Source organism: Sander lucioperca, chromosome 10 (genome assembly GCF_008315115.2).
Source record: "Sander lucioperca isolate FBNREF2018 chromosome 10, SLUC_FBN_1.2, whole genome shotgun sequence".
NCBI lineage: Eukaryota > Metazoa > Chordata > Actinopteri > Perciformes > Percidae > Sander > Sander lucioperca.
Window position 1 is genome coordinate 30,319,655 of NC_050182.1, and position 27,882 is coordinate 30,347,536.

Here is a 27,882-nt window from a genome sequence, read left to right on the forward strand (position 1 = left end):
TGCTTCATGGACATTATGCAGTTGTGTTATTACTAAGTATCCCATGATTTCTATAGATTTATTGGATTTTACCCAGCATGTTGCACAATAACCATTTGTACTTAACAGAAAGCTCTGGAAATGTATTCTGTCATAATAATAAAAACATAGCAGTATCATCTATACTATACATAGTATTATATTATTTGTTCAGACACCCAAATACTTCTTAAAACTTAGAAATCAAATTGGTCTATTTGACCGACAGATAAGAATATTACAGTGTGTTCTATAACCATAAAATATGTATTGCTCGTGTTAATATTTACCCATCCACTGCGCGCGCGCGCGCGCACACACACATACACACACACACACACTCAAAAATGCATTTGCATTTCTAAAGGGACTGCCGATTGTCAGGTTCCATTATATTCCACTGCATTTCATGGGAAATACGCTGTCTGTTCTCTGTATGTTCTTGTCAGACGTACTCCTCACTAATATACGTATGCACATTGGCAGGAGGGTACGCGTGACGAAAGTCCAAGTCTTCTGTATAATCTTTGCCACACTTCTCCAATTAAAACACAGGACACTCTTTAGTGACTTAATTTATGCACCAATAATCTAAAATATGCAGCAGGGAGTACCAACATGAGTCATTTATTTTCAGTTAATTCTTTCCCGTAGAAGACACACCACAATGTTTATATTAATTGCAGTTACTTTATTGTTGCAGTATGAATATGATTTACCCATGGACATTTTACCTGAGTGTTCACAAAAATATGGAACAATCAACATCTAACAACACAAAACCTAAATGAGGGCCCTTACATGTGATACATTTTAAGAAAATGTATTGGCATTTATTAAAGATTTCTTTGTGAAAAATACAATAAATCACACCACTCACAACAATAACTGAAGAAAAGCTCTGCATTTACTCCCTTCAGTCGTCCTCATCGTGATTTTTATGAGGTGTGGTGCAACCTTGAAGCATCTTTAGCGCCCAAATTTAGTTCCTATCTCTCCACTGCGTTTGTAGAGAGGCTCAGAATTCAGGCCAAGTGAGATGGATGTTGCCAAGACTCCCCTGGTATAGCGATGCTAAAAAGGCAACCAGTTTTGTCCTGTTATTTGTGCTTTTCAATTTACAGATCCAGCATTTCCTCCTCCACAGTCTTTCCACTGGTTTCAACATACCGCTCTTGCACTCCAAGAGTACTGGAGTACTGTTAAGGAAAACATGTAAACACATTTTAAAATGTATATTGTAAGATTCAGGTTACATAATTCATCCAAAGTCATTATAAACACCAGGGTATTCAGTCATCAGCCACCTCCCGTAAATCTTAAGGTAAGATTTCAAACCAGATGAGTCACAGTTAGTCACTATCGTGACTAGAAAAAGGATACGAGTCAAACTGGAAGTCTGCCCCCACAGCAGCTGACATCATGGCCTGCAGATTCCTCTCCTCTAGGTCTCCAAAGCAGTAGCCGTTGGCTTTGTCCACTGCTCGTAAGACCTGAATCATGCTCTCTCTGTCCTGGACACAGAAAAGAGAAGCATTTGAGATCAGGTGGTTTCCCCTGTAGAAATTCACTCAAAACCACGTAGTTGCAAAATATTTGCTGAAAAAAACTCTCGCTGAAACCCTGATAACGTGCTGTTTAAAAGGTAATTGTATTTCTGGTTTCTGATCTGAATCAGCATAAAATCACATCACAAGTCAGTGTTAGATTTGATTTGTTTCGTATGTCCTCATTCTCTTTTCCTACTCATTTTTTCCTACCGGGCAGATCTATTGCATGAGCAACATACAGGCAGACTCACAAAGATTTTGAAACTCTCTTGGAAATGTGGCAGTGCAGTCTGTTCAGCCTTGGAGGTTATCAAGGTTTAGTATTCCGAGATAAGCTACACATGCAAAGCCATCAAATCCCAAACTTACTCCGATATCCTTCTCAGGGTTTAAAAGTGTTTTGTGCCTTTTAAATTTGCTGTGTTTAAGTACCATTGGTAACCATGGTAACCAGTGGCTATTTAACGTGAACGGGGTAGAAAACGAAGAGTGCCAACCCGCCACATGTAGAAATGACTAGTCCCATATGCAGTAATGGCACAGTGGTCTAGACTCCTGTCTCTGTACACACAGGATCACATCAGTCTCCATGAAAAAATAATGCCAGGGAACTAATATAGTGTGCAGACAGCCCACTCCCTTTTAACAGTCCAATCCATCTTCAGAAAATTGATCCAGTGCTCGATTTCAAATGCTAAAAATGATTTATGATTTACCTGATGGAACGATGAAATATGCCACAAGTGATTTTTAGAAATTCTTGGAAGGAAGCCATTTTTGCACAGGTGAATTAATGTTGGATTTTAACATGTTTGAGCCAGTTCTACTCAGTATGGATGTTTTGTGGGTACTAAAGCCTTTCACGACCCATATACAAGAATAAAATGAAGGAATTCTTATTACGCTGTCCACTCAACATCTCTGTGGCCTCACATCATTCCACAGAAAATAAATATATACGGTGAGACAAATTAATATTTGGTGTCAAAATTGCTTTCAGTCAAAACATAGTTAATCTCTAGTCTTTATATGTAAAAATGTCTTGCTCTGAAAAAGCACTTATAATCTTTCAGTCAGTTATTCTGTGCCACACAGAAACTGAGCCTTCAAGGCTTCATTTCTGTATATATGCCAAGTTTGATTTTGGATTAAGCTCAAAGCAGACTTGACATTTGGTATTCACTGAGCAATAACCTATTTATTTATTTATTTTTAAGTGAGTTTTGTGTGTAGCTAAGTGCAATATACAGTAGCTCTGTGTTAACTTTCCTTCAGCAACAACACCCAAAGCCTGGTCAGATAGAGAGCAATGTTTTTCTTTTTCGGTGTTACAAAATAGCCGCAGAGCATGCACACAACCTGAGCTGTTAGTGAAAATATGTTACATTACATACCTGAAATAACTACTGGTGCACCATACAACTTATATGAATTATATTTCATTAATTCTATTCATTTAAATGCAGAAGATTGATGACAGCCATGTACATGTGGCCTCCATATTAGCTTAAGCCACCTAATCCCTTTTTAGGAAACCAGTGATTGCCCTTTATTTTACTGAAGCATATTTCAGTTTAATTATAGCAACATTAGGTCCTATTGGCTGGCATGTACCACCATCACTATAAAATATATTAAGCCTGAGGGTCATTCTTTGAAATATGTAACAAGAAATGATTTAAAAACAGTGATACCTGTACATTGAGAGGCACAAAGGAGACGAGGCTGTAATCTTGTATGACCTCTGCCAACTTTACATTTAGACGGTGGAATTTTTTAAAAAAGGGGTCTGCTGCCAGATGATCGAGAAGATAGGTCAGGTCCATGACTTCTGTGTAGAAGTCAAGGTTGAAGGCTGTACAAGAATACACACAGGAATAAAATGTTATTTTTTTTTTCATGGTAAATTCAATTACGAGTAAAATACATACATAAATCAATTTCTGAATAAGTTATACAGTGTATTCCTGAGAAATAGAAGTAAAAATCCTCTGTCTTTATATGTAATATTTTTTTGACTGGGGTATCATTTGTTTTGTTTGAGGTAAAGCCGACAGCTCTTAACTTACCCAGTTTGCCATACTGCTCAATCAAGTCCATCTTGGAGAGGATGTTGACGTGTGGAAGCTCCACGTGCAGCATGGTGGACAGGGAGGTACACAGCACAGAGATGAACTTGGCTGGGTCAGCGCAGTAGTGAGAGTCCACAAGGTGCACAGCTGTGAGCTTGAAGAAGCGAGAAACACTCAGTCATAGTGTCATAAGACCTAAGATCTACATTATGTTAATAGTGTACGTACATGATGACTGAATAGACAAAGCATCAAGGCTCAGGGGACATAACATCATTCCCATCCCTGAATGTTTAAGAAGCTCACCCTGAAATTCCACTTGGCCAGCTGTGAGAATATATTCTTTACTGAACTTTGGTGGGTGTAGAGCTCCACTTGTCCAGGACAGTCAAACAAGAAATAACAGTCACTATGCTGTTTCAGCTTGTTTTCTAACCAGTCCAGATTTGCTTCAACATACTCCATACAGTAGAGGAGCCCACCGTTGGGCCCAAGCTTCAAACCCTCCATGACATCGTCCAGAGTGACCAGCTCTGAGATATCCACCGCACAGGAATACGGTAGTTGTTCGTTGGCAGGGTCCATGTTCACCACGACCACCTTGCGCCCCATGCGAGTAAGGAACTCCTGCATTCCTTGACAGTAAGTGGTTTTTCCTGAGCCTGGGGGTCCAATGACCACCTGGCCGAAGCGCAAGGAGGGCGTTACTCCCGTCTGGCTGGACATGGTTTCAGTGCCGCGGGGACTGGAGAGCTGATTAGATGGGACCAGGATGTCAGAGGGGCCACATCAGCATCCAGGTTGATACCTGGCAGGGTCACATTAGTCACTCAGTGTCAGATATTAGCATGTAAGAGGATGGAGGCAGGTTCAGCCTTTTCAACAATTCATTTACTACTACAGCAAAACCTCAATAGTTAATTAGGCAGGAGTAGATAAGTACGTTATAAACACAACGTTAGTGATCAATACACTCGGGTAACGGTAACGTTAAGTTAATAAATACAACTTAAGTTAACTGTCGCTAGTTAATTAAAGTGTATATGTAACCGTACAGGAAGTCTAATTGAGTTAGCTACATTTTCTATTACGACATTGTGGACTTTTATTTGTAAATGTAATAAGTATTGATGAATAATTACCGTCTGCCGCGGTTATGTTTGCATGCGTACAATAGTTTCTAGCTAACTGGCTAAAGCTACTTTAAATTACATCCGGGTCACGCTACCGAGATGTCAAAATAAAAGCGTGTTTTTCATTTGACGGTGCACTACCATCGAAATAGAATTGTATTTCTATGAGCACTACACTAATCTCTGTGATAGTATTTCATCTTACGTTACGTCATTAATACATTCCATACAGATATGCATTGCTTTAACATAGGAAGACAATTTTTTTGTGTGATAGTGAGTCAGCAATTTGAGATATTACATAATCATATAAAAAGACCATGTCAGCACAAGTGGAAAGAAAGGTTTGAAAATGTTTTAATAACACAGTGAGACAAATATGTGAGTAAAAAAAAATCTATGAATAAGAAACATTTAAATTGAAGTCATCGTCGTGGTCCAATGCTGCCACCTGGCTGCCAGCCTCTGTACTTCATACTAGTGTTTGGTTGACGTCTCAGCAAGGTGTCACCTCCATCGATGTCTTTGGGTTTATCATACACTGTCGTTATATGAAAATCTGTCCTGGCCTTTTTTACAGGATGTAAGAGCAATTTCTCTCCATGATACCTGCAGAAAAGAAATACATTAGCATCAGGAGAGCACTAAAAACAGTGTCCACTCACTCGCATACTAAAACATGCAAGCAGTTATATTTTGTTGATTCCGTTTTCGTGTTCATACGTACCCAAAGCCTCTTTTACAATTGGGATGTTGGCCCTCACTCTCAAGGGCGTCAGGAATCCCAATCTGACTGTGTCCTAACCCTTCACCATCCTTCCAGCCCTGCTTTTCCATCAAACGACGACCAAAGCCCTAAAAAGAAAAAACATTAGAAGAATGCTCATATAGGCTATGGTAGAAAAGATGGAGTCAAATGATAGGCCACCTCCTTACCTTTGTGAACCTCTCAAAGTTGCCAATAGACTGACTGTGTCCAGATCTATCTTCAAGACCCACCCTCAGCCTTTTTTCATATCGCATTCGGACATAGTCACGGGCATCCATGTCACCTCCATCTATGAGAGGAAAAGTTGGGTTAAAAAAAAAAAAAAAAAAAAAAATGATCCTGCAGAGATTGGTTCCCTTCGTCAATCAAGGATGTAAAATAAACTTGAGATACCTTTATCGTAGTAAACACTCATGTCAACATCCCAGTCGTCTGCTGTTTGTTCATCAAAATCTAAAAAAGAAAGACAGGAGACATAAATGTAATTGATATTTCATCAAGCAAATACACTTAATTTAAAGTAATAGCAGTGATAAAAAAAAAATCATATAAATGTGCTTTGAATCAATTTAGATCAAAACTAATTCAAATCAACATTTGTCTTTTAATGCCTATAATTGTAATTGTAGAGTGGAATTTAGCTGTTTAATTTAATTTAATAATACACAACAATTACAGTACATTGTCAGATTCCAACTAAAGAACACCAGCTAGAAATTATCGTTTCAGTTCCCATAACCATGCTGGCTAATGTGGCTAACATCAATTAGATATGATGATGATGATGAGAGCTCCTGGATTCTTCACTCCTCTGTGACAGTAAACTGAATATCTTTGAGTTGTGGATGAAACAAGACATTTGAGGACGTCATCTTGGGCTTTGGCAAACACTGATCCGACATTTTTCACCATTTTCGGACATTTTATAGACCAAACAACTAATCCATTAATCGAGAAAAGAATCAACTAATTAATCGACAATGAAAATAATCGTTAGTTTCAGCCCTAATGGTGATATGTGATTTTTCATGTAAAAAAAAAAAAAAGAAGATTGTATACTTCAAGAGGTATATATGAAGAGCTTCTTCTGTTAAGTGTTGAAAACTGTATAATTAACGTTTTTGATACATACCTCCTTCTTCCTTGTGCCAGTACTGGGCATCAGTGTAGAACACCAGGCCTGAGCCGCCCTTCTCCCACTTCAACTCAATCTCCTCTTCGTACAGCCTCTCTTTGCTTCGTTCCTGGCTCGTTACATCATCATGCAAAGCCTCATGGCGCTCCCACTCCTCACAGTAGTCATCATCCTACAACCAACAAGAGGAATAATTGTCAAACCACAGTGAAGAGATGATGATGATAATTCAGCCAGCCCTATATTACAGCCCACAGATGCGAGTGCATCTATATTTGACATACTATTAAATATGAATGCATTTCAACCCACATCATCTGCATTTGACTGTGCGTCCTCCTCCTCTTCTTTCTGTAGCTCATCAGTCTCTGTTGTTTCTGTGTGATCAGCTAGCTGCCTCTGTCCTGAGGGTCGAGCAGCCAAAGTGCCCGGTCCTGATATTTCATGTCCAGCAGCTGTTAATATAGTCTCCTCTGTGGCTGGAAGTGTCCAACTGTCCTTATACTGGAAAGGTACATTGCCGTAACGGCGATTAGAGCTGGTCTTGGGGAAAGTGAGGCCCAACTTCCGGATGAGGCGCGGAGGCAGTCGGCAGGATTGGATGAGCTGTAGGAACACTTTCACCGGTGTGCCCACATTCCCATTCTGCATCAGAGCTGGTGGATTCAGCTCGGATAAACTTTTGAGGTCAGCCTCTGTGAAACATTCTGTTAAGGACACCCGGTGCCGCTGCTCGTGCTTTGATTTATAGGGGAATGACCCATCATCTGAAAGAATAAAAAAAGCAATTAGATGTACAAATTGCAATAACACTTCCAATTAAACAACAAACAAAGAAAACACATTTCCAGTAATAAGCAGCAGTAACACCTACATGAAGAGGCCATGAAATAGATGGAATAATTCCTACACTCTTTATCTAACTGAGAAATTTTCATTTAGACAAAGTTGTGCCTTAGACATTACTCTATGAATCAGTTTGTGTCCTGATTGAAAATTACACAACTGCGACACTTATAATTAACTTAATCATTAATTCAAGTCACTTTAAGTTTTCAAGGAAAAATATGATGCCGGGTCCAAAATTAGCAGCATCTACTTGCCACATGCTGTTAAATATGTAAGTGGCTGGTAGATTTGCTTCACTCACCAGCCCAAAAACAATGGTAATCTATTGAGTGGCTGGTCAAATTTGAACGATCACTATCCATTTGACTGGTGGACAAAAAAAGTTAATTTTGGACACTGATATGACGCGATTATATAATCGGTGGAATGCCCAAATCAGGAGTGACCTCTTTGTCCCCCTGTCCCCCTATAGTTCAAATTAAAGCAAGTACATTTTGAGAAGCACATATATAATGTTTCACTAACCTTTGTCTTGTGAAACCTTTAATCTTTTAATAACACAACGTCTAGACAGCCAGTTCCCCTTCGAGTCAATCCAGTGATTCCCCGCGTACATCCTGACGAATCTGTCCGCATCTTTAGCATGAAGTGAGGCGATACAACAGCACGACTTCAGCGTTTGCTGCTTCTTCGCGGAGCTGTTTTCTGTCACTTGGTCACTTTCCGAAGATTTGGAGCTACCCTCTTCACCGTCACCACACACGGTGTTTTCGGACACTTCGGACTCCCTAAGAACCTCCGGTCGATGTCGGTAGTGAAAACACTGAAACCCGCCACTTTCTATGAACTGACTGAAATAATTTCTCAGGTCAGCGGAGTGAAAGGCAACAGGAATGTTACTAATTGCTAAATACACCGGAGCTACGGCTTCAGCGTCCGCCATGATTGTTTTTTTTCCTGGACAGAAAACGTCATAGGAAGGACTTTCAGAAATTACGTCAGTTCCGCTTCCTGAGACGTTAGAAAAACCGAGAAAAAATGAGAAAAACCAAAGCCTGTCTACGGAAAGCCGTTCCACTCCCTATTTAGCCCCATTGTACCTACTTTGGTTGCAGTTCCACCAGAGTTCCACTGGGGGTGATCACGGTCCAGTGCAAAATGAATGGGACCCTATGGAGCTAGACGGCTAAATTTGTCTCTTTCGCCCGATTGTCGATGAGAAATCTCAGATTTGATTGTAGTTTTTGCAAGTTCAACATGGATTATAGGTCGAAAGTTGAATGAACGAGTACTTATGCCCTTTCGATTTGTTACAGGTTGAGTCGTTGTTGCCCATAACACGCTAGCATTCTGCTAATGAATGCTGATTGGTCAGTGAAGGACAGATTACGATCGGAGATCCCGCTTGACGGCATCCGAAGCAGAACCAGAATGTCAGAGTGAATATTTCGGCGTGGTCTTTAAAACATTAGCAAACCTCTTTCTAGCACGTGTATTGACAGGGAGAGTCTAATCTGTCAGCTGTGTTGTCGATGCCTCGAGAGAAAAAAGGAAGCGACTCAGAGCTTGCCGTAAAGCAGTATCTCTGGCCGTATATGTGTATGACGTCATTGACATTTTAAAAGGCTTTTTAGAACAAAAAAGCCACTTTAAAAAAATCTAACACCCAGCAGTGTGTATTTTCTTAGCCTCCCCTTTCAAATGCAACATTCAAATTACTAGACAAAAAATGATATCCTGAGAAAAGTGGATTTTGAGGGGTATAGCTCCATAGAGTCCCATTCATTCTGCACTGGCCTGTGAGCGCCCCCTATATGGAACTCTGGTGGAACTGCAACCAGTTCAGACGCCGGAAGTAACGAGAGAGTGGAACTTCTTCCCTTATTAGAAATTCTTTGGTTTTTCCAAAGAATTTCTAATAAGGGCGCTCACAGGCCAGTGCAGAATGAATGGGACTCTATGGAGCTATACCCCTCAAAATCCACTTTTCTCAGGATATCATTTTTTGTCTAGTAATTTGAATGTTGCATTTGAAAGGGGAAGCTAAGAAAATACACACTGCTGGGTGTTAGATTTTTTTAAAGTGGCTTTTTTGTTCTAAAAAGCCTTTTAAAATGTCAATGACGTCATACACATATACGGCCAGAGATTCTGCTTTACGGCAAGCTCTGAGTCGCTTCCTTTTTTCTCTCGAGGCATCGACAACACAGCTGACAGATTAGACTCTCCCTGTCAATACACGTGCTAGAAAGAGGTTTGCTAATGTTTTAAAGACCACTCTGAAATATTCACTCTGACATTCTGGTTCTGCTTCGGATGCCGTCAAGCGGGATCTCCGATCGTAATCTGTCCTTCACTGACCAATCAGCATTCATTAGCAGAATGCTAGCGTGTTATGGGCAACAACGACTCAACCTGTAACAAATCGAAAGGGCATAAGTACTCGTTCATTCAACTTTTGACCTATAATCCATGTTGAACTTGCAAAAACTACAATCAAATCTGAGATTTCTCATCGACAATCGGGCGAAAGAGACAAATTTAGCCATCTAGCTCCATAGGGTCCCATTCATTTTGCACTGGACCGTGATCACCCCCAGTGGAACTCTGGTGGAACTGCAACCAAAGTAGGTACAATGGGGCTAAATAGGGAGTGGAACGGCTTTCCGTAGACGGGCTTTGGAAAAACGCATACCTCAGTAGGCTTTACAGTCACAGTGGTGTCAGAGCCAACCCAAGCTAAAAAATAAATACCCTCAGTACAGGCATTTTAAGAGAGATCCCTCTTCTCAGACCGCTAGGTACAAAACAATTAACATAAAATAATAACTAACTCACGGAGCATAACGTTGATAGTGATCACTTCTGCATCCTTGATAACATTAAAATGGTAAAAGGAGGAATGAAGCCATGTGACTCAAATGACGGTTAAAAGACAGCATTCTGGCTCCATTTTTAACTTTACATATCTATTTTTGATTTTTGCAAAAATGCAGCTATAAGGCTGATACTTTACTGAATAGGGCAATCGACAAAATGTTGTCTTTTAAGACAAATATTAAAGTCTTTTACATTACATTCTTTTTAAACTCTTTCAGAGAGTAAACCAAGAAATGCATTCAGTCAGAGTTCATTAACCCAGAGGCTAACTCTAACTCTGGCCTTCACCTCAGCTTTTATTGTTGTGTTTTGATAGTAGCAGGCAGTAAAACTAGACCTGGGTGTCTGGACTCTGACATCACTTTACACATAATTACACACTTATTGTGCATTAGTTACTTATGACCATCCTGGCTTGTGAAATGCAAATCCTCATCATATATGTTTGGAAATTACAGACGATCGCAGACATGTTTAGAGATGAGTCAGAAATTTGATTTGCTTTTAGGTTTATAATATTACACTAAAACACTGAAAGAATAAAACGTTCTTACGCATGCGAGCGCCCTGATGTGTATAGGCACTCAGAGTCTCACAAACAGATGCACCAAATATCTTTTGTGCTGGAAAATAAAATAAAAATTAATAATAGTGAGCCTGAAAAAATGCATATACCAGTAATAATATGACACATTGTCACAAAAGACACAAATCAGGTTATTGCACTGGAGTTTTTGGCCTTTTGGACTTTTATAAAATACAGATAAAGATTTGGTTCTCCTGTATAATATATATACAGTGCAAATATATATATATATATATATATATATATATATATATATTCAATGTCAGGTTTCAGTACTTTTTTGGTAGCTACCGGCACATACTGAAGTTTAGCATTGTGTTAGTTTACTATGTATGCTTTTCCAGATACTACCTGGTCACCATCAGAGCACGGTCAGTACAGTAGGCTATGTTATTGCAACAACAACAAAAACAGAGAAAGAAAAGAAAGAAGAAAGAGGAATTGCATTTCAAAACCCTGAAATATTTCATTTTGATGTGTTTAAGTTTGCTATAAAAGCCTGTAAAAGGAGACAATATGGACCTTCTATGGTTTTTCAGACAAGAAAATGATTCAAAATGTATTGTTTGAAAATGTATGTGTGGCATTCTGGATCTGCCGTATACATTTATGGTGTATTGCAAGTTATTTACATATATTATTTTCATGGTGAGAGGGAAGAGAAAAGAAAGAACTACATGTATACATGTGAACTGAATTCACTCAATTTCAAATACCAAGGATAATCAAATAATTTTTCCCGAGGATTGAAATGACCCCACGGTGTAAGAATAACTGTCACCTTCAGGTTAATGACCTTGGTAGATAAACCTCTGCTGTATTAGCAGTAGGTCAAGGTCAGTTGTTATGGTCCAGACATGGTGTTCATCACGCACTGAGAGTTCAATGACCTGGGAAAACTAAAACCAGAGGAAAAGCCAAAGTTAAAATTAAGGGCAAGACCTTACCAGAAAATCAAACTGTGTTTGGTGGATATGTTGACACAATTCTCTTTCAAAATAGCTGTCCTATTATTTGTTATTACAGTCTTAACTTGTTAATGCTTACAGTCAAGTGTCTTTACATATTTTTGTATTTTAGTTTAAAAAAAAGGCTTGGACATTCTTTAGGAGCCAGCCTTACATCATGCTTCATCAGACTGTTTCACTTGCTTGATCTCGGAATTCATCAGTTCTTCCACTTATAGAAGAATATGAAGGCAATTCTATTTTTACTGACTTGGAGGAGATAAGCCTCTGTCCTCCGTCCTCCGTGTCCGTCTCTGCCTGCTCCTAACCTCTATAAACACGAGCCTTATCGCAAGCATTTACAACTGTCAGGCCGCTTCGTGAAGCAGGCTGAGGGCTTTCTGAGGGCATTACAGGTTACTTTGCTGAAAGGATCACATTCTCGAAGATACCATAATGTGTTTCATCATGCATTCAAAGCTGAGAGGCCCATTATGATTTAGACATGTCACGCCTCACATGAATAATCGCTGTAGTATATCATAATGAGATCACTCCAGGAAAGAAAATGAGGCCATGAAACCTATGGAGTATTCTTGAAGGGATGAGTAAAGAGACTGATGAAGGAAAACAAACACTCGGTGACTGGTGCTGCCACTAGTGTCTGGCTTGTAATCTTTTTATTGCAGTCATTCACTGTATGAACTGACCTTGACACCACAGTGCTCTGTGGTTCAGATCTTCCTCTAGAACTTCCATGATGATGGATTCAGGCTTCTTGGCTTGTGCAGCAGGTGTCCCCACAGAAGTAAAGAGCATAATATGTTGTGTATATATATATATATATATATATATATATATATATATGTATATATATATATATATATATATATATATATATATCACCTGGCTGTCACTATATAATGTGGTGAACATTGGTAGTTGGTTAATTATCCATAGGAGCCTGTCATTGAAAATGAGAAGTTTGTTTATTTGTGACAACAATAAAGCAATTATCTTATCAGTCTCCCGCCTCTGTGCCAGGCACAGGGAAAATTAGGGTAAACACATTTAAATGCCAAGTGGAACATTGTACTGCCTGTTACAGACGCCATAAACTGGACTTCCTTAAATTTTCTTGGCCAAGTTTTATTGTTTCAGAATAAAAACAGCTCTATCTGTCTCACTGTGAGAAATATAACATAAACGCAACTGAGGACCTGCCAAAGCACTGGGTTTTTACAACTAAACGGACAATCTTCAGTGATTATCTCTTATTCTGTTTATCAGCCAGCCAGCCACTCCATTTTTACTTCAGTGTTTATAGTGCATACTGTACATACTTTTTTTTAACCACTTTGGTCCGGTTGGAAATATCCCAGCAACTATTAGATGGATTCCATGAGATTTTGTACAGACACTTATGTTCCCGAGAGGATAAATCCTTCTAATTTTGGGGATCCACTGACATTTCCTTTAGTACCACAATGAGGTTGTGTTTTTTTGTGAAATGTCTCAAACACTATTGGGTAAACTGCCATTACATTTCGGACACACACTCATGTCCCTTTCAGGATACATTGTAATAACCTTGATGCAATATTTTTATTGTAAATCAGGTAAAATCTTCAATTAGGTTAGTATCAGTAGCATTTCTAAAATCATTGATTGGGCAGTTTTATACCACCAAATTAGGTTTAAAAAATGTCATTCCTGTTCCAGGATTACAATGAGATAAATGTAGTTGCTACACCTCATGGACTCAACTTATCATTGTCAATGACCCTGATCTACTTTGGCTCCTTTCTAGTTCTCCAGGTGTAGGGACACGGTGTGGGGCTGATAACCTCATCAGTCCTTGGTAGCTTGGTACTGCCTGGATTAATGACTCCGGCTACGAGATAAGGCCCAACCCTCTTGATATCCAGGCGTTACTCCTCCAGCTCCTTTTCATTGAGAAAAGCTTATCGGTTTCCCAGGGTTATTCCATTAGTCACCTGGCAGAGCTCATGGTTGTTTTTCACAGAGAGTGTATTGACAAGTCAAAGTCCACTTAGCAGGGTGGGTTGGCCTCATAAATACGGGGACACTGGAGGGAGCAGTAGCAGTACTTGCAAGCTCTTGCAGAGCCCATACTGTGAGAGGTCTCTTACATTTAACTACATAGATCTCTACAACCTTTAAAAATGGATAACGGGTGTCATTGTGCAGCTAACAGCGAAAGGCTTTCGAATCCTATCCTCTACAACATCCTGAGCCAAATGGATAACAGCAAACCAAGCCAAAACTGCTTCAACTACAATTCCATGACTCATGGATGCACCTGTGAACTGCGACGGACAGTATGCTTGAAAAGGCCATCTGAGATCTGCAAAGAAGCGTCAGCAGTTCTAGTTAAAACTGTCCATTTCATGAAGAACTTACCTGCGTTTAACCAGATGCCACCAAAGGACCAGTTCGCACTTCTCAAAAGCTGCTGGGCACCGCTCTTCATCTTGGGTCTGGCCCAGGAGCATGTGGACTTTGAGGTGATGGACACACCTTCTGACAGCATGCTGAAAAAGATTCTCCTAAACCGTCAAGAGAGCCCTGAGATGGAGAGGGAGCAGCCCACCATGGCCGGTGCCAGCAAACTCAAGTCCTGCCTCAAAAAGTTTTGGAGTTTGGATTTGAGTCCAAAGGAATATGCATACCTCAAAGGGACCACACTATTTAATCCAGGTATGTATTTATCTGATGTCTGTTATGAAAAATTAAATAAAAACACTTAACTCTCAGGAGTACATTTTCAATTACTGCTGAAAGAACACTGCAAAAAAACTGCATCATACAGTATCTAATTTCTTGTCTTTACATTCAACAGATGTCCCAGATTTAAAGGCAGCTCTGTTTGTTGAAGGCTTGCAACAGGAGGCTCAGCATGCCCTCAGCGAGGTGGTCCAACTCCTTCACCCAGGGGACCAGGAGTGCTTTGCTCGAATCCTCCTCACAGCCTCCATGCTGCAGAGCATCACACCCAGCCTCATCACTGAACTCTTCTTCCGGTCCGTGATAGGCCAGGCGGATCTGCTGGAGCTGTTGGTCGACATGCTCTTCTGCCGATAGTAGAGGCTAGGAGGACTTCATGTAACTGTCCTGGAGAAAGTTGAATCCAATGTTTTCAACGTTGGTGATGCAGACCTTTTTGTTGACCAACCCAAGCAATGTGTCCTCCATGAGATGAAGGAATTCCTGACAGTGGACTGCTCTTGTAATAGCCGACAAAAAATATGAATTGGTGAACATGAGACTATGAGTTACATTTACACTGAAGCTCAGGTCACTTTAGCCTAGTCTGAAAATCTTTTATCCGCTGAAGTGGACTTTCCACATAAAGACAGGCTGTACCCACAATTGTATCTTGTGTTGGAGATCTTTTCTGTTTGCTTCAATGTTGCAAATAAGTCCGCATTTACAGAACATTTCAAATAAATATATTTTTGTACATGAACGTAATAGTGAAGTTCTGTCTCAATCTTTTAAAAAGACTCACAGTAAGCCACAATTGTTATGTACCAGATATTACCTGACAGACACTCATTATTACATATAACAGGTACATCTTTTTTTAAGCTTATTTTTTAGGGGTTTATTGCCTCTATAGATGACAGGAATGTGAGGAGAGAGAGGGAATAATAGGCAGCAAAGGGGTGCTCTACTGTACCTGGGTGAGCTAAAGGTCGCCCCAGACAGGTCCATTATTACTACCATGTGCAGCCAAGTATTGCTCAAGCCCCATTATTTTAGCTTCAATAATGCATACATAAACTGAAAATATATTGTAATACAGTGTGACAGTTTCTTCCTCTAATTTTGAGGCAACTTCAAAATTTAAGGCAAACACTGTTTTTTTTAAAGATTATTTTTTGGGCATTTTTAGGTGTTCATTCGACAGGACAGTCGAAGACATAAAAGGGGAGAGAGAGGGGGAATGACATGCAGCAAGGGGCCGCAGGTCGGAGTCGAACCCGGGCCGCTGCTTTGACACTATGTACTTTGTCTCCCTCTTATGGAAAATAGTGCAAGTTACATGTTTAATCTGAGAAACTATAATCACAGACGCATTCAAAAATGAACTTAAATTGAGCCATTTTTCATGCACAAAAGTGGAAGAAATCAAGTATCCTAAAAAAAGTCTGAGTTTACTTTTAATCTGAAGGATAGATTTTATATAGAACAAGCCCTCTTGATTCGCCCTAGCCTGTGGTATGCTAGTTGTGAAACTGTGAGCTTTTGCATGACACCTCATACAGGTAAAATAGGAATGTGCTGGCGGGGGCAGACAGCCTGAGGAAACCGGGATAAACAGGGCAACTGCAACACACCACAAACACTAAAAGCTCAACATTTGGCAGAATAATTCAGATTCCTTGCTTTGTATGTAGTTTACTGGGCTTTGTTGAGTAGATTTTTCTACTCAACATTTCTACAAATAAGAAATTGTTTAACCTATTTTCAGTACAAATCATTGTTTCCAGAATTTAGAATAATTCTTTTGATCCTAGTGCAGCTATCTGTCTTATTCTGTGCTGTTCTAAGGTAATGACAATACATTTGTGAAGTGCTCACATTTGTTTTTCATCTTTGATGCACATTATAAGCGTATAATTACAGATGTCTTAGTTGGCAGCTGCAACAACAGAACTGTTGTCTAAAGGACAAACTTTTTAAGACTGATGTATATCTTAAAATATACATTATAGGTTTATATAGTTCCATTCATTTGACCCAAATTTCAGGATAAGACTGATTTTGTGCACTGCTTCTTCCCTTCGCAATACATGACAAAGACAAACCCCAGGATTCTATTTCCTTTTTGTCAGAACCAGCCAAACAAGTTCTTTCTTTTGCCGAGGGCGGAAAAAGTCTGCCTGGTACAACACAGTGACCTCAGGGAGATGAGCTTGACAACAATAATCCAAAGATTTAAAGAAGAAAAGTAGGCTAAAAACACAGCATTAGAAAACCTTGTGAAGAACAGACTTGTTGATATATGAGAGAAAATAATTGCAAAACAAATGGAGCTGCATGAATGGAGAGAAGAAAAAGGTTGGTACAAAGCTCTGCAAGCATCAAGCATTATTACCCATTTTCTGTAAGGTAAAATGAGAAATAGATTACTTAAAAACCATAAAGACATTTTCTTGCATGCACACGAAAAGGCATAAACAAGCATGGAGATTTTTATTTTGTTAAAAACCAAGACTTATCTGTGAATAAAAAAAATAAAAAAAACTGTGGCCAAATGCCACACATGGTTAAAAAAAAAACACAGTAACATTGACATAAAAATATGTACATCAAAATATGGCTTAATGCAGTTTTCAGGTCAAAACATGCTTTCGAGGAATCTAACTAGCAGGAGTTAACAAGCCCATGCATACATACATCGATAGGGTACATGCACAATGGCTTGCATAAACTATCACAGACAAGAATGAGGACGGTTACATTCTACCATCAGTCTCTATCGTCTGGCCTGACTGCTAAGATTGTATGGAGTGTAGTCATGTTTTATTTTCTGAAAACAACTTGAAACACTGCATACAAATACATAAAAAACGGCATTGTCTTTCCCTGTGTAATAAAAATAATTGTTTCCTCCATGGGTCATTTGCTGGAGAGATTTAAAAAAAAAAAAAAAGGTCCATGAATTTAAATGACACTCCAATAGCAAACATTAGCTAGACCACTAAGAGCAGCAGTTCCACTACCCAGGGTAAAAGGTGCTCCACTCAGTAACAGCAACAACAACAAAAATGACAGCAGAAGGGTAACATTGTCCATCTAGTTGGCTACATCACTTGTCAGTTCAGGTACTTGTGTGTCTGTGTCCCCCTTCAGAGAAGAAGCGGCGCGCCTGAAGAGTCCGTTTCGGTGTCATGGTAGGGCGAGTAGGGTGTGGTGGTGCTGGAGGAGTAAGCTGTGAGAGAAGGAGCTTTATTTAATGCACTGAAAACACATTTCATGCACAAATGTGAGACACAAAAGTTTAACCAGGACACTGAAACATTCACACACACAGTGAAAGTTGTGGACACACAACTCTTTCTAAGAAACCACATCTGATTCATGCACAGTGTTCTTCTTGTTTTACCAGATCATGTTTAAGCCTAAGTTAACTGTCAGTGTTGCATATCGCTTTATAATCATGTGAAAACTTTACAACTTTACAAAGATAGACAAACTGAGGAATATGGTTAGGAAAGTAACCCCCCCCCTTTAATGTTTTTATTATGACCACACATGCTAAGCATGACACTCTATGTACTTTGTCTCCCTCTTATGGAAAATAGTGCAAGTTACATGTTTAATCTGAGAAACTATAAATCACACAGACGCATTCAAAAATGAACTTAAATTGAGCCATTTTTCATGCACAAAAGTAAGTGGAAGAAATCAAGTATCCTAAAAAAAGTCTGAGTTTACTTTTAATCTGAAGGATAGATTTTATATAGAACAAGCCCTCTTGATTCGCCCTAGCCTGTGGTATGCTAGTTGTGAAACTGTGAGCTTTTGCATGACACCTCATACAGGTAAAACAGGAATGTGCTGGCGGGGGCAGACAGCCTGAGGAAACAGGGATAAACAGGGCAACTGCAACACACCACAAACACTAAAAGCTCAACATTTGGCAGAATAATTCAGATTCCTTGCTTTATGTGTAATTTACTGGGCTTTGTTGAGTAGATTTTATTTTACAAATAAGAAATTGTTTAACCTATTTTCAGTACAAATCACAGTTTCCAGAATTTAGAATAATTCTTTTGATCCTAGTGCAGCTATCTGTCTTATTCTGTGCTGTTCTAAGGTAATGACAATACATTTGTGAAGTGCTCACATTTGTTTTTCATCTTTGATGCACATTATAAGCGTATAATTACAGATGTCTTAGTTGGCAGCTGCAACAACAGAACTGTTGTCTAAAGGGCAAACTTTTTAAGACTGATGTACATCTTAAAGTGCCCATATTATGAAAAAAAAACACTTTTTCTGGGATTTGGGGTGTTATTTTGTGTCTCTGGTGCTTCCACACACATACAAACTTTGAAAAAAATCCATGCATGCTGTTTTAGTGAGATACAGTTTCTGAATGTGTCCTGCCTTCAGTCTCTGGGTGAGCTGTTCAAAATCGGCACGGCTTGTGACGTCACAAGCCGAAACGAGCAGGCTAACCGCAACCATTAGCTCGTAGCGTTAGCGTTAGCATGCTAACGCTAACATGCTACCTCGTTCTCAATAGCAAAGCACTGCTACAACACACACAAGTTCACCATAATCTACAAAAGAACTACTTCCATGCGCGCCCTCATTTAGAAGTCTCCTAGCTAATCCTGCCTTGTAACTGACCGAAGTTGTAAAAACAGCCTTTCTTTTACTGTCTATGGAGCTAGCTAGCTGACATGATCTACATCTGAGCCACTGGGCATGTGCAAGTGCAATCAAAGATAGTACAGAAGAAGAAGAAGAAAAGAGGTCTCACTCTGTAGCTAAAACAGAGACCAGGTGAAAAGAGGATCTGGAGCAGTGAGAGAGAGCACTGCAGTACAACAAAAATATGGTGTTTTTTGAAAATTAAATCATGTAAACCTATTCTGGTACAACCTTAAAATACAATTATGAACCTGAAAATGAGCATAATATGGCTGCTTTAAAATATACATTATAGGTTTATATAGTTCTATTGATTTGACCCAATGAGACACAAAAAGTTTAACTGGGACACTGACACATTCACAGGCCACATAGTGAAAGTTGTGGACACACAATGTGGTGTACCATCATTCAAAGACATGTAACAGGACACCCCGTACTTTTAACCGGCTCTCCGCAGAACAACAACATCAGAAAAGAGGCTGCTGCTCAATAATCCATATGTAACCCAAGTTGTTCGCTAAAATTACATAATAAACCATGGGACATTATGTGGCATATATTTAATGGGACTCGATCTGCTGCTCTGGCAGGTGGTGTAGAATGACCGCTGAGCTGGAGGGGAGAATGAGGCAGATTGATAGTCGGGTGTAAGGTGGCAGATGAGGGGGAGGAGGCAGCTAATGAGCGAGGGATTGTAATATGCAAAGAAAAGGGCAGGAATGTGGGGCTTTCACTGGTTAAAGAGAGGTATTTTACTGGAAGGTAGAGAGGATGTGAGAAAATCCCTGCAGCTGCAGCAGGTACAATGGACTGCAAAGACCTCTGAGCCCCACACACTGATTCACCGGGGTAGTAATTATACCTCAATGACCAGGACAAATGAAGACGGTATCTCCATCAGCACAAAGTGTACAATTATTAATAAAATGTGCAATATTTCTAACCACTACTCACACGCTTGTACACTCTTGGTGCTGACTGATTCTAGTAATCTATCTAATCCAACTCTTAATTCCGCTCATGTGCATTTACATCAACCCAAAGGAAGACATAAATGTATCCCAGAATGTACTCACTTCTCCCGCTGTAATGTCTCATTTTCCTCGCCAGCTCATCTGATGGCGTTTGCTCCGACACTTTCACCTCTGGAACTGTGGAGGTGGACGAAAAGACAAAATGAGCACAAGATAGACAAGGAGCTTCAACAGACATTAATGCAGTCTCATTATAGAACTAATCCGGTCATCTTGGCTATGCGGCAATATGTTTAACAAGACAGCGTGTACCTGTATCAACTTGTCTCAGATTAACCAATTATTGTGAGGTCATTGCCTGGTGTATTAGGGCTTAAAAACTATGAGCCAAACAAAAACAGCGTGCCAACAGACACTGTGAGTCATTCAGGGAAAACAGATCAGATGATTGGTGTATTTGGTATGTTGCAGCCAGATGGTGGTGAAAAAAGTTGTCATGTGGTATCTTATTATTATTCATACAGCAGTAAATGTTAATGGTTATTGTCGCATGACATTCTTACAGTCACTGCTCATTAAAGTGTTGGTCATGGTCTCATTGCCACTGTCAGGGAGAGTCCCGTCACTCCTCCCATTAGTACGCTGTCCTGTAGACTGATGGCTCTTGTTTCTCTTGCCCTTTCGCGTGCTGATGCGGATGACTCCGTGCACCAGCTTGCACTCTGCCTCCTGTTCCTCCAGGTTGTAGTCCTGAGCGATGCTGTAGATGAGCTCGCTGATCTCGTTGGTCTTGCGGGAGAAAGAGGAGTCAGAGGTGCACTTGGCCAGCTGGTCAATCTGGTGCAGGGCGTAAAGCTCCAGCAGCTTCTTGGTGATAAGAGAGTCAATGTCTGTGCCTGTGTCACCCAGGTCATCTAAGTCATAGTCCTCACGGGATAACAGGCTGGTGTTGCTGACAGGTCGCTGGCTTTCCCCCTTGCCGGGTGTACGGGTTCGTTTGGGGGCTGCAACTGTATACTTTACTGTCTGACCTGCGATGCGCACATCTGGGTAGCGGAAGCTGTCACTCATGGGCAACTTAGATGGTTTGGTAGACTTGCTGGACTCCAAAGGCATGCCACAAGTGGGGCTGGTCACAGCTATGCCATTAGGAGGGTGTGGCTCACTGCCTGCTTTAGGAGGATGGTCTGTGGAGCTCTCATTAACAGGCAGGCAGGGCTCTCGGCTGCCATAAAATCCACAGGTCAGTACACAGCAGATAAGAGCCTTACAGCCACTCCAACCCACGGAGGCGCAAGAGCCACAGGCATGTCTGTTGGTAGGCGTACTGTCTGCGGACCCAGGAATAAATCCTATAGTCTCAGAGCCCCGAGCCGTGCCATTTCGCGGGTGGCCTCTGCTGCGACCATTCTTGCATTCTGAGTACCGGAAGTGGTCAGTGTGGTGCTCACGTAGATTCTCCCCACGAGGATCCTTGTAGGAGTCTTGGCTGGCCGTGCTCTCCTTGGATATAGTCCGAGTTGGTCTGTACTTTTCTGCTCTGGAGTTATGGTGTTTATGGTGGCAGGACGCCTGGGGAGCCCCTGTGCTGTGGCCAGGCATGGCTCAGAATACCTGGGACCTGGTGTGGGAGAAGCATGTTTAGAAATAATAACCAGGTGTAAACCTCCTCTTGTGCTGCATCACAGGCTTGCAGCATTAAACGCACCATGACACATTAAAATAGCCTGAATTGAAAAGTTACGTGGTTAACACTGGCTGCCAGTAGAGCAACCTCCCGGAAATTCTGAGAATGTAAATAAAAATGAGTGCATTGATTGATGGCCTGATAATAATTTGACCCATTTCGTCGCGCTCTTGGAGCATGTTTGGTCTACAGTACATGTGCAGAGAAACAGTTCAGACCAAAACTCATTCAACATTAAACGTTTTTAAGTTTACTTACAAAACGTTCACTTACCGCATAAGTGGAAACGCTTGTGGTTGTCTTTTATCCCAGATAACTTGTTCGGCGAGCAAACCGCGGAAGTCTCACAGAGAAAACTTCTGCTAGCGCTTCAAACAGAGAAAGAAAGACGGATTTCGACCGCCCACAGATTTTCAGGTGACTTCCAAGAAACAACAAACTTTGCAAACCTGAAGTCGGATGCCTCAACCGAACAACGCAACTCGGCTCACTCGCGTCGTCTCCTTTTTTTGTAAAACTTAGTCTCGTGTTAGTCTTGCGTTGCCGTGAGTTTCCAATGTTTGGCTATTAACTGCGGTTACAGCTAATCCAGATCCTACACCCACCCACAGGTGAGTCGTGACGTCATGTTAGGGCGGATATAAGAGCACAGAAGAAGGAAAGAGGAGGGAAGGACAATAAAAGACAACAAAAAGAGGACCAGTGAATAAAAACAAAGAAAAATATGGAAAAGAAAAAGAAAATAGTTGCAAATCTGATATAAAAGGGAACCTTTTGATCTTTTGTCAGATTGTAATTTAGTACCATGTGATGCCACATAACTCATGGTGAAATTCTGCACATTACATTGTGACAAGTGGACTTTTTCATATATGCACACACATGCTGTGAACACACACACGCGCGCATACACACACACACACGCGCACACACACACACACACATACACACACACACACACACACACACACACACACACACACACACACACACACACGGTAGGTCTGACATGCACACAGAGGTGCACAGCTGCAGAGCCAGCAGGTGTTTTTACCAAGCAATATCTTTCATTCTGCCCTATTTTTCCTCTATGGAAACACTTAATCACCCACTCTTTGAAATGAAATAGTAAGGCCACCTGGAGAAAAATGAGTCTGTGTAGCTTGGTTTCACTGCAGTCATAATAAAACAGGGGCACAAAAAAATGAAGTAGGCCTACATCAAAAGTTTATTGTATAATTAATGCAAATACTATTTCATATCATACAGTAGATTGAATATCTATTCCTTTGAATATTGTTATACAGGTCACATTATGAATTCTAGCACAATAAAGATTAACTGAATTTAAGGATTAATCGTAGTACTTATTATATAATTTACTGGGTGTCTATGGATTACAGTTTCTTAAGTCAATATACATTTGTCATGTTATTGAGCTACCATCTATATCATTTATTTTTCTGGTCTTTTGTAATATGTTAAGATATTTAAAGTCATGACACTAATACCAAAAAACAAAGTTGACAGAAAATGAGAGTATGTTTTCAATGTAGCCTTTGTATTATGTTTTTATAAAATGTAAAATAGACACACAACATTAAGGTCAATATACAGATACAAGTGCCTCGAAGACATGAAAGCACTTGGTTAGATTTAAAAGTAATAACTGCAGTATGTACAGGAAGCTCAAAAACATTAACTGTAAAGCTAGTGACATCTCACATCTACATCTGCTTTAAATTATTCTAGCTTCATTAAAAGATCATAGGTTGTTAGAGGTTGTCAGCTGTTTGACCTGTGTGTCTGTAGGAAGCTGGACAATACAGGTGTCACTTTGCAGCTGCTGTGACAGAGCTAATCCTAAATGACCTTGTGCCATGCTGCCTCGGTTATTTGCAGAGATGTGCCCCAGCCGAGGGTCTGAGTCAATCTCATATCGGTAGTGATATCCCTCCAGAACGTCCTGACACGCATCTCTCATTTCAATGATCCACTTCTTCATACCTTTGCGATTCAGGTAGAGCACAAAGAGAAAGACCATGCCCACAAACCCCAGCACCAGCCCTAGGAAGACATAGGACGTCTGCAGGGTGAGGTCAGCCACCTCTGCTTGTACTGGAACAACGCATCCGAGGTCATGGACACCGAGCCCTCTCAGCCAGGTGTCACTGAACCCTCTTGGTGAGGCACACCTTACAGCATCCACATCTACCTGAGCTCTTGATTCATTCAGCCAGGCCACAAAGTTTCTGATCTCACAGGAGCAGGTGTAAGGGTTGTCTCCAAGAAGGATCCGGATGTTCCCAAGCTTCTTCAACTCTTGTAGAGCATCAGCCCGGAATGTCATAAAGGCATTGTGTGTAAGGTCCAGCATCTCCAGATGGTTCATACCAGAGAAGGTTCCACTGTAGACAGCCGTCAGAGAGTTGTTAGCGAGAAAGAGCTGCTGCAGGTCGGGAAGGTGGGAGAACATCCCTGGGGGCAGCAGGGTGAGCTGGTTCCCAGAGAGGTCGAGACGGAGGAGCCCACTGAGGCCACCCCAGCGCAGAGCCGTGGTAAGGTCTGTCAGTGCAGTGAAGTTGTGCAGGGAGCAGCTGAGGTTGAGCTCCTGAAGGGGACTGCCAGGTATGCTGAGAGCTTGTGGATGGATGAGGGCCAGCTGGTTCTCACTGAGGTCCAGAAAGCGCAGGTTGATGAGAGCAGAGAAGCTGTCAGATGACATCTCTGTAATCCTGTGAAGATGACTTACACTGTAACATCTGTCCTGAGACATTAAGTATTATTTTCATGCTTGAAGACAACTCGCATCTAAAAAAAAAAAAACTGTCAAAGTAAAGCAATACAAACCACATTATTAACATTATTTATTTATTAGATACACAGAAAGGTAGTCATATTATCCAAATATGGCTCAATATACATGAATAACACAAAATAAATAAACACTGACATTCTCACCTATTATTGCTTAAAATTATGTTGGTGACATTCTCCAGCTCTGTAAAGGAATGTGGTCCAATCCGGTGTATATTATTCCCTGTGATGATGACAGTCTTTGCATATCCTGGAATACTTTGAGGCACCGTGAGCAAATCCTTAGAAACACATTTTACTGTGCGAGTGATGGCAAAACACTCACAGCCAAAAGGACACTCCAAGCAGTGGTATGGTGCACAGAGAAGGATTCCCAAAAACACACGGACTGCAAAAGCACACATCTCTAAATTATAGTCAATTAAAAATAAAGATTAAAAAAATTGAATTACAGCAGAAAAAAAACAACTTAATTCCATGTGAATTAACTAATCAAATTCTAAACACAGCTTTGTTCTCACAAACTAATCAAATGCTGCAGAGGCAGCAAAGAGTGCTCCAGCATCAGCCCCTCCTCATGTGCTCCACTCTGGATATAAAGGTTGATGGTAGTTCATATCAGCAGAATCTGCTGGATGAAAAAGGTACATGGTTCCCTTAAAGGTACAGAGGACGGTAAGGGCATCAACAGCCAGTGACCTACACCACAGTCTGCCAGGGGAGACTTAAAAGGCTTTGTATACAGCACATCCAAGTTACAGAAACATAAATATCAAACTGATGGAGATATACAATAATAAAGAACACTCTTTTGGGTACATAGCATAACAAAACAAATCAATAAAATAAAATAAAGATAATTTTATGTAACATTCCAGCATGAGGATGAACCGTTAGGAAGCATTTTGTCTGGAGAGAAGCAAAGAATACACTCATGTTAACCCTTGTGTTGTCTTCCCGTCGATCATGAACTTGTCGTCCTTCTGGGTCAAAGTTGAATTTTTTTGGTGCTCTTTCCGACGTTTACGTCGCTTCTTTCGATGCTTTTGATTCTGCTTTTAAACGTTTTTGTCACTTATTTCAACGCTTTTTATATTCCTGTTCAATAAACCTAATTCATATGACATTATACCTAATTTTTCGGGTTTAAAAAAAGCAGAAATGACGCGTTATTTTGACTAATAGATAAGATCAGAGGATGGGTTCAATACAACATACATCCATGCAGCCATGTTATTTTTTTAGGCAATTTGGTTGAAAGAAACCATCATATAAAAAACTTTGAAAACGGGTCAAATTCGACCCGAGGACAACACAAGGGTTAAAGTAAACACCTTACACATTGTCTTTATATAACAGAGGAAAGAGGATTAAAGGGAGAAGGGCATTTTTTACAGCACAATACCACTTTTTTTCCCACGTGGGTCCTACATAATTTCTATCTTTGGAAGCGACTCATATCTCTTAGACAAATAATTGATGAATACTTCAGCATTAAGATTATGTGATCCATTTTTGTAGTGATTCATCACTGAAATGTACATTAGCCAGTCCGGAAACACATTCATCACTGCCATTCATGAAAAAGTCTCTGGATTCAACAGTATTGCTCCACTGTGGTGCAACACTCTTATAATACGAGCAAAACACAGAGCCCATTGTGTGAAAAACAGTAAAGGTGAATTTTGAAGACACCGTAGTTTACTCACTAGGGGTGGGAGAAATAATCGATTCTTAGATGCATCGCGATTCTCTCTTGAACGATTCGATTATTGATTCTGATAAGTTAATAATCGATTTAAAAAATAAATAAATAAATGTGTTGATTTTTATTTAAAAGTCTCCAGACAAGTACAAATCAGAAAACAGAGTGACTGAAAGAGGATGGGCTAATGGACAACAACTAAAAGTTTAGGCAAGAGTGCAGAAAAAAAAACACACAAAAATGTCCAAAAGGAAAAAAAAAATTAAAGTTTGTATATATACACATGATCTAATAAGACGTACAGAAAATAATTAAAGTGCCCATATTATGAAAAAATCACTTTTTCTGGGATTTGGGGTGTTCTGTTGTGTCTCTGGTGCTTCCACACATACAAACTTTGAAAAAAATCCATCCATGCTGTTTAGAGTGAGATACGGTTTCTGAATGTGTCCTGCCTTCAGTCTCTGGGTGAGCTGTTCAAAATCGACACGGCTTGTGAAGTCACAAGCCGAAACGAGCAGGCTAACCGCAACCATTAGCTCGTAGCGTTAGCATGCTAACGCTATGGCTAACGCTAGCATGCTAACGCTAGCATGCTACCTCGTTCTCAATAGCAAAGCACTGCTACAACACACACAAGTTCACCATAATCTACAAAAGAACTACTTACATGTGCGCCCTCATTTAGAAGTCTCCCAGCTAATCCTGCCTTGTAACTGACCGAAGTTGTAGAAACAGCCTTTCTTTTACTGCCTATGGAGCTAGCTAGCTGACATGATCTACATCTGAGCTACTGCACATGTGCGAGTGCAATCAAAGATAGTACAGAAGAAGAAGAAGAAAAGAGGTCTCACTCTGTAGCTAAAACAGAGACCAGCTGAAAAGAGGATCTGCAGCAGTGAGAGAGAGCACTGCAGTACAACACAAATATGGTGTTTTTTGAAAATTAAACCATGTAAACCTATTCTGGTACAACCTTAAAATACAATTATGAACCTGAAAATGAGCATAATATGGCTGCTTTAAGCAAAACACATACAGGCTGTTCATCTACTTTATCACATTACATCTGTGATGTGATGACACCACCTCATGTTTCATGTTCTAAGAAGCCAATTATCCACCTTTAAACATGACTGAGCCTCTGACATGGAAGATTACTCTGAGAGAAGGTGACTTTCACAAGCACGTTTAAGGCTTAAGCATGGAATGACTACAAAATAAAAACCTCAGTAGACAAAACATTTCATTAAAACTTGTGTGTGACAAATACCGTATATGTCAAAATCTAAGCTTTGTCTAGCTGCTTTGTCTAGGAAGTGATTAGCAAACTCTGAGTAGCAA

At 40.2% G+C, this 27,882-nt stretch overlaps 5 protein-coding genes across 7 annotated transcripts; 1 reads left to right on the forward strand and 4 right to left on the reverse strand.

Annotated features, from left to right (window-relative positions):
* Positions 1-688: 688 nt before the first annotated feature.
* On the reverse strand, positions 689-4,891 carry gpn2 (GPN-loop GTPase 2). Its single transcript, XM_031298802.2, has 6 exons — positions 4,783-4,891; positions 3,947-4,448; positions 3,638-3,794; positions 3,263-3,423; positions 1,402-1,532; positions 689-1,209 (listed from the first exon to the last, which is right to left on the reverse strand). The coding sequence occupies exons 2-6, from the start codon at positions 4,364-4,366 to the stop codon at positions 1,137-1,139; spliced, it is 942 nt and encodes a 313-aa protein (XP_031154662.1). The 5' UTR covers positions 4,367-4,448; positions 4,783-4,891; the 3' UTR covers positions 689-1,136.
* A 154-nt stretch (positions 4,892-5,045) lies between these two features.
* Positions 5,046-8,512, reverse strand: gpatch3 (G patch domain containing 3). Its single transcript, XM_031298783.2, has 8 exons — positions 8,052-8,512; positions 6,990-7,444; positions 6,675-6,849; positions 5,936-5,995; positions 5,710-5,831; positions 5,501-5,628; positions 5,125-5,382; positions 5,046-5,066 (listed from the first exon to the last, which is right to left on the reverse strand). The coding sequence occupies exons 1-7, from the start codon at positions 8,467-8,469 to the stop codon at positions 5,199-5,201; spliced, it is 1,542 nt and encodes a 513-aa protein (XP_031154643.1). The 5' UTR covers positions 8,470-8,512; the 3' UTR covers positions 5,046-5,066; positions 5,125-5,198.
* Positions 8,513-13,965: 5,453 nt separating this feature from the next.
* nr0b2a (nuclear receptor subfamily 0, group B, member 2a) lies at positions 13,966-15,434 on the forward strand. Its single transcript, XM_031298803.2, has 2 exons — positions 13,966-14,660; positions 14,803-15,434. The coding sequence occupies exons 1-2, from the start codon at positions 14,126-14,128 to the stop codon at positions 15,042-15,044; spliced, it is 777 nt and encodes a 258-aa protein (XP_031154663.1). The 5' UTR covers positions 13,966-14,125; the 3' UTR covers positions 15,045-15,434.
* Positions 15,435-17,127: 1,693 nt separating this feature from the next.
* Positions 17,128-22,653, reverse strand: kdf1a (keratinocyte differentiation factor 1a). Of its 2 annotated transcripts, XM_036006697.1 has the most exons (5): positions 22,466-22,652; positions 22,290-22,384; positions 20,893-21,950; positions 20,432-20,506; positions 17,128-17,901 (listed from the first exon to the last, which is right to left on the reverse strand). In XM_036006697.1, exons 3-5 carry the CDS (start codon positions 21,929-21,931, stop codon positions 17,819-17,821), a joined length of 1,197 nt encoding a protein of 398 aa, XP_035862590.1. In that variant the 5' UTR covers positions 21,932-21,950; positions 22,290-22,384; positions 22,466-22,652; the 3' UTR covers positions 17,128-17,818. The 2 variants fall into 2 exon arrangements, with proteins under 2 accessions (XP_035862590.1, XP_031154659.1); XM_031298799.2 differs by having other exon boundaries at positions 22,290-22,653.
* A 579-nt stretch (positions 22,654-23,232) lies between these two features.
* On the reverse strand, positions 23,233-25,774 carry LOC116049276 (trophoblast glycoprotein-like). 2 transcript variants are annotated; one of them, XM_031298796.2, is made up of 2 exons: positions 24,978-25,774; positions 23,233-24,751 (listed from the first exon to the last, which is right to left on the reverse strand). In XM_031298796.2, the coding sequence occupies exons 1-2, from the start codon at positions 25,235-25,237 to the stop codon at positions 23,782-23,784; spliced, it is 1,230 nt and encodes a 409-aa protein (XP_031154656.1). In that variant the 5' UTR covers positions 25,238-25,774; the 3' UTR covers positions 23,233-23,781. The 2 variants fall into 2 exon arrangements, with proteins under 2 accessions (XP_031154656.1, XP_031154658.1); XM_031298798.2 differs by having other exon boundaries at positions 23,233-24,827; positions 24,978-25,077.
* Positions 25,775-27,882: the final 2,108 nt, after the last annotated feature.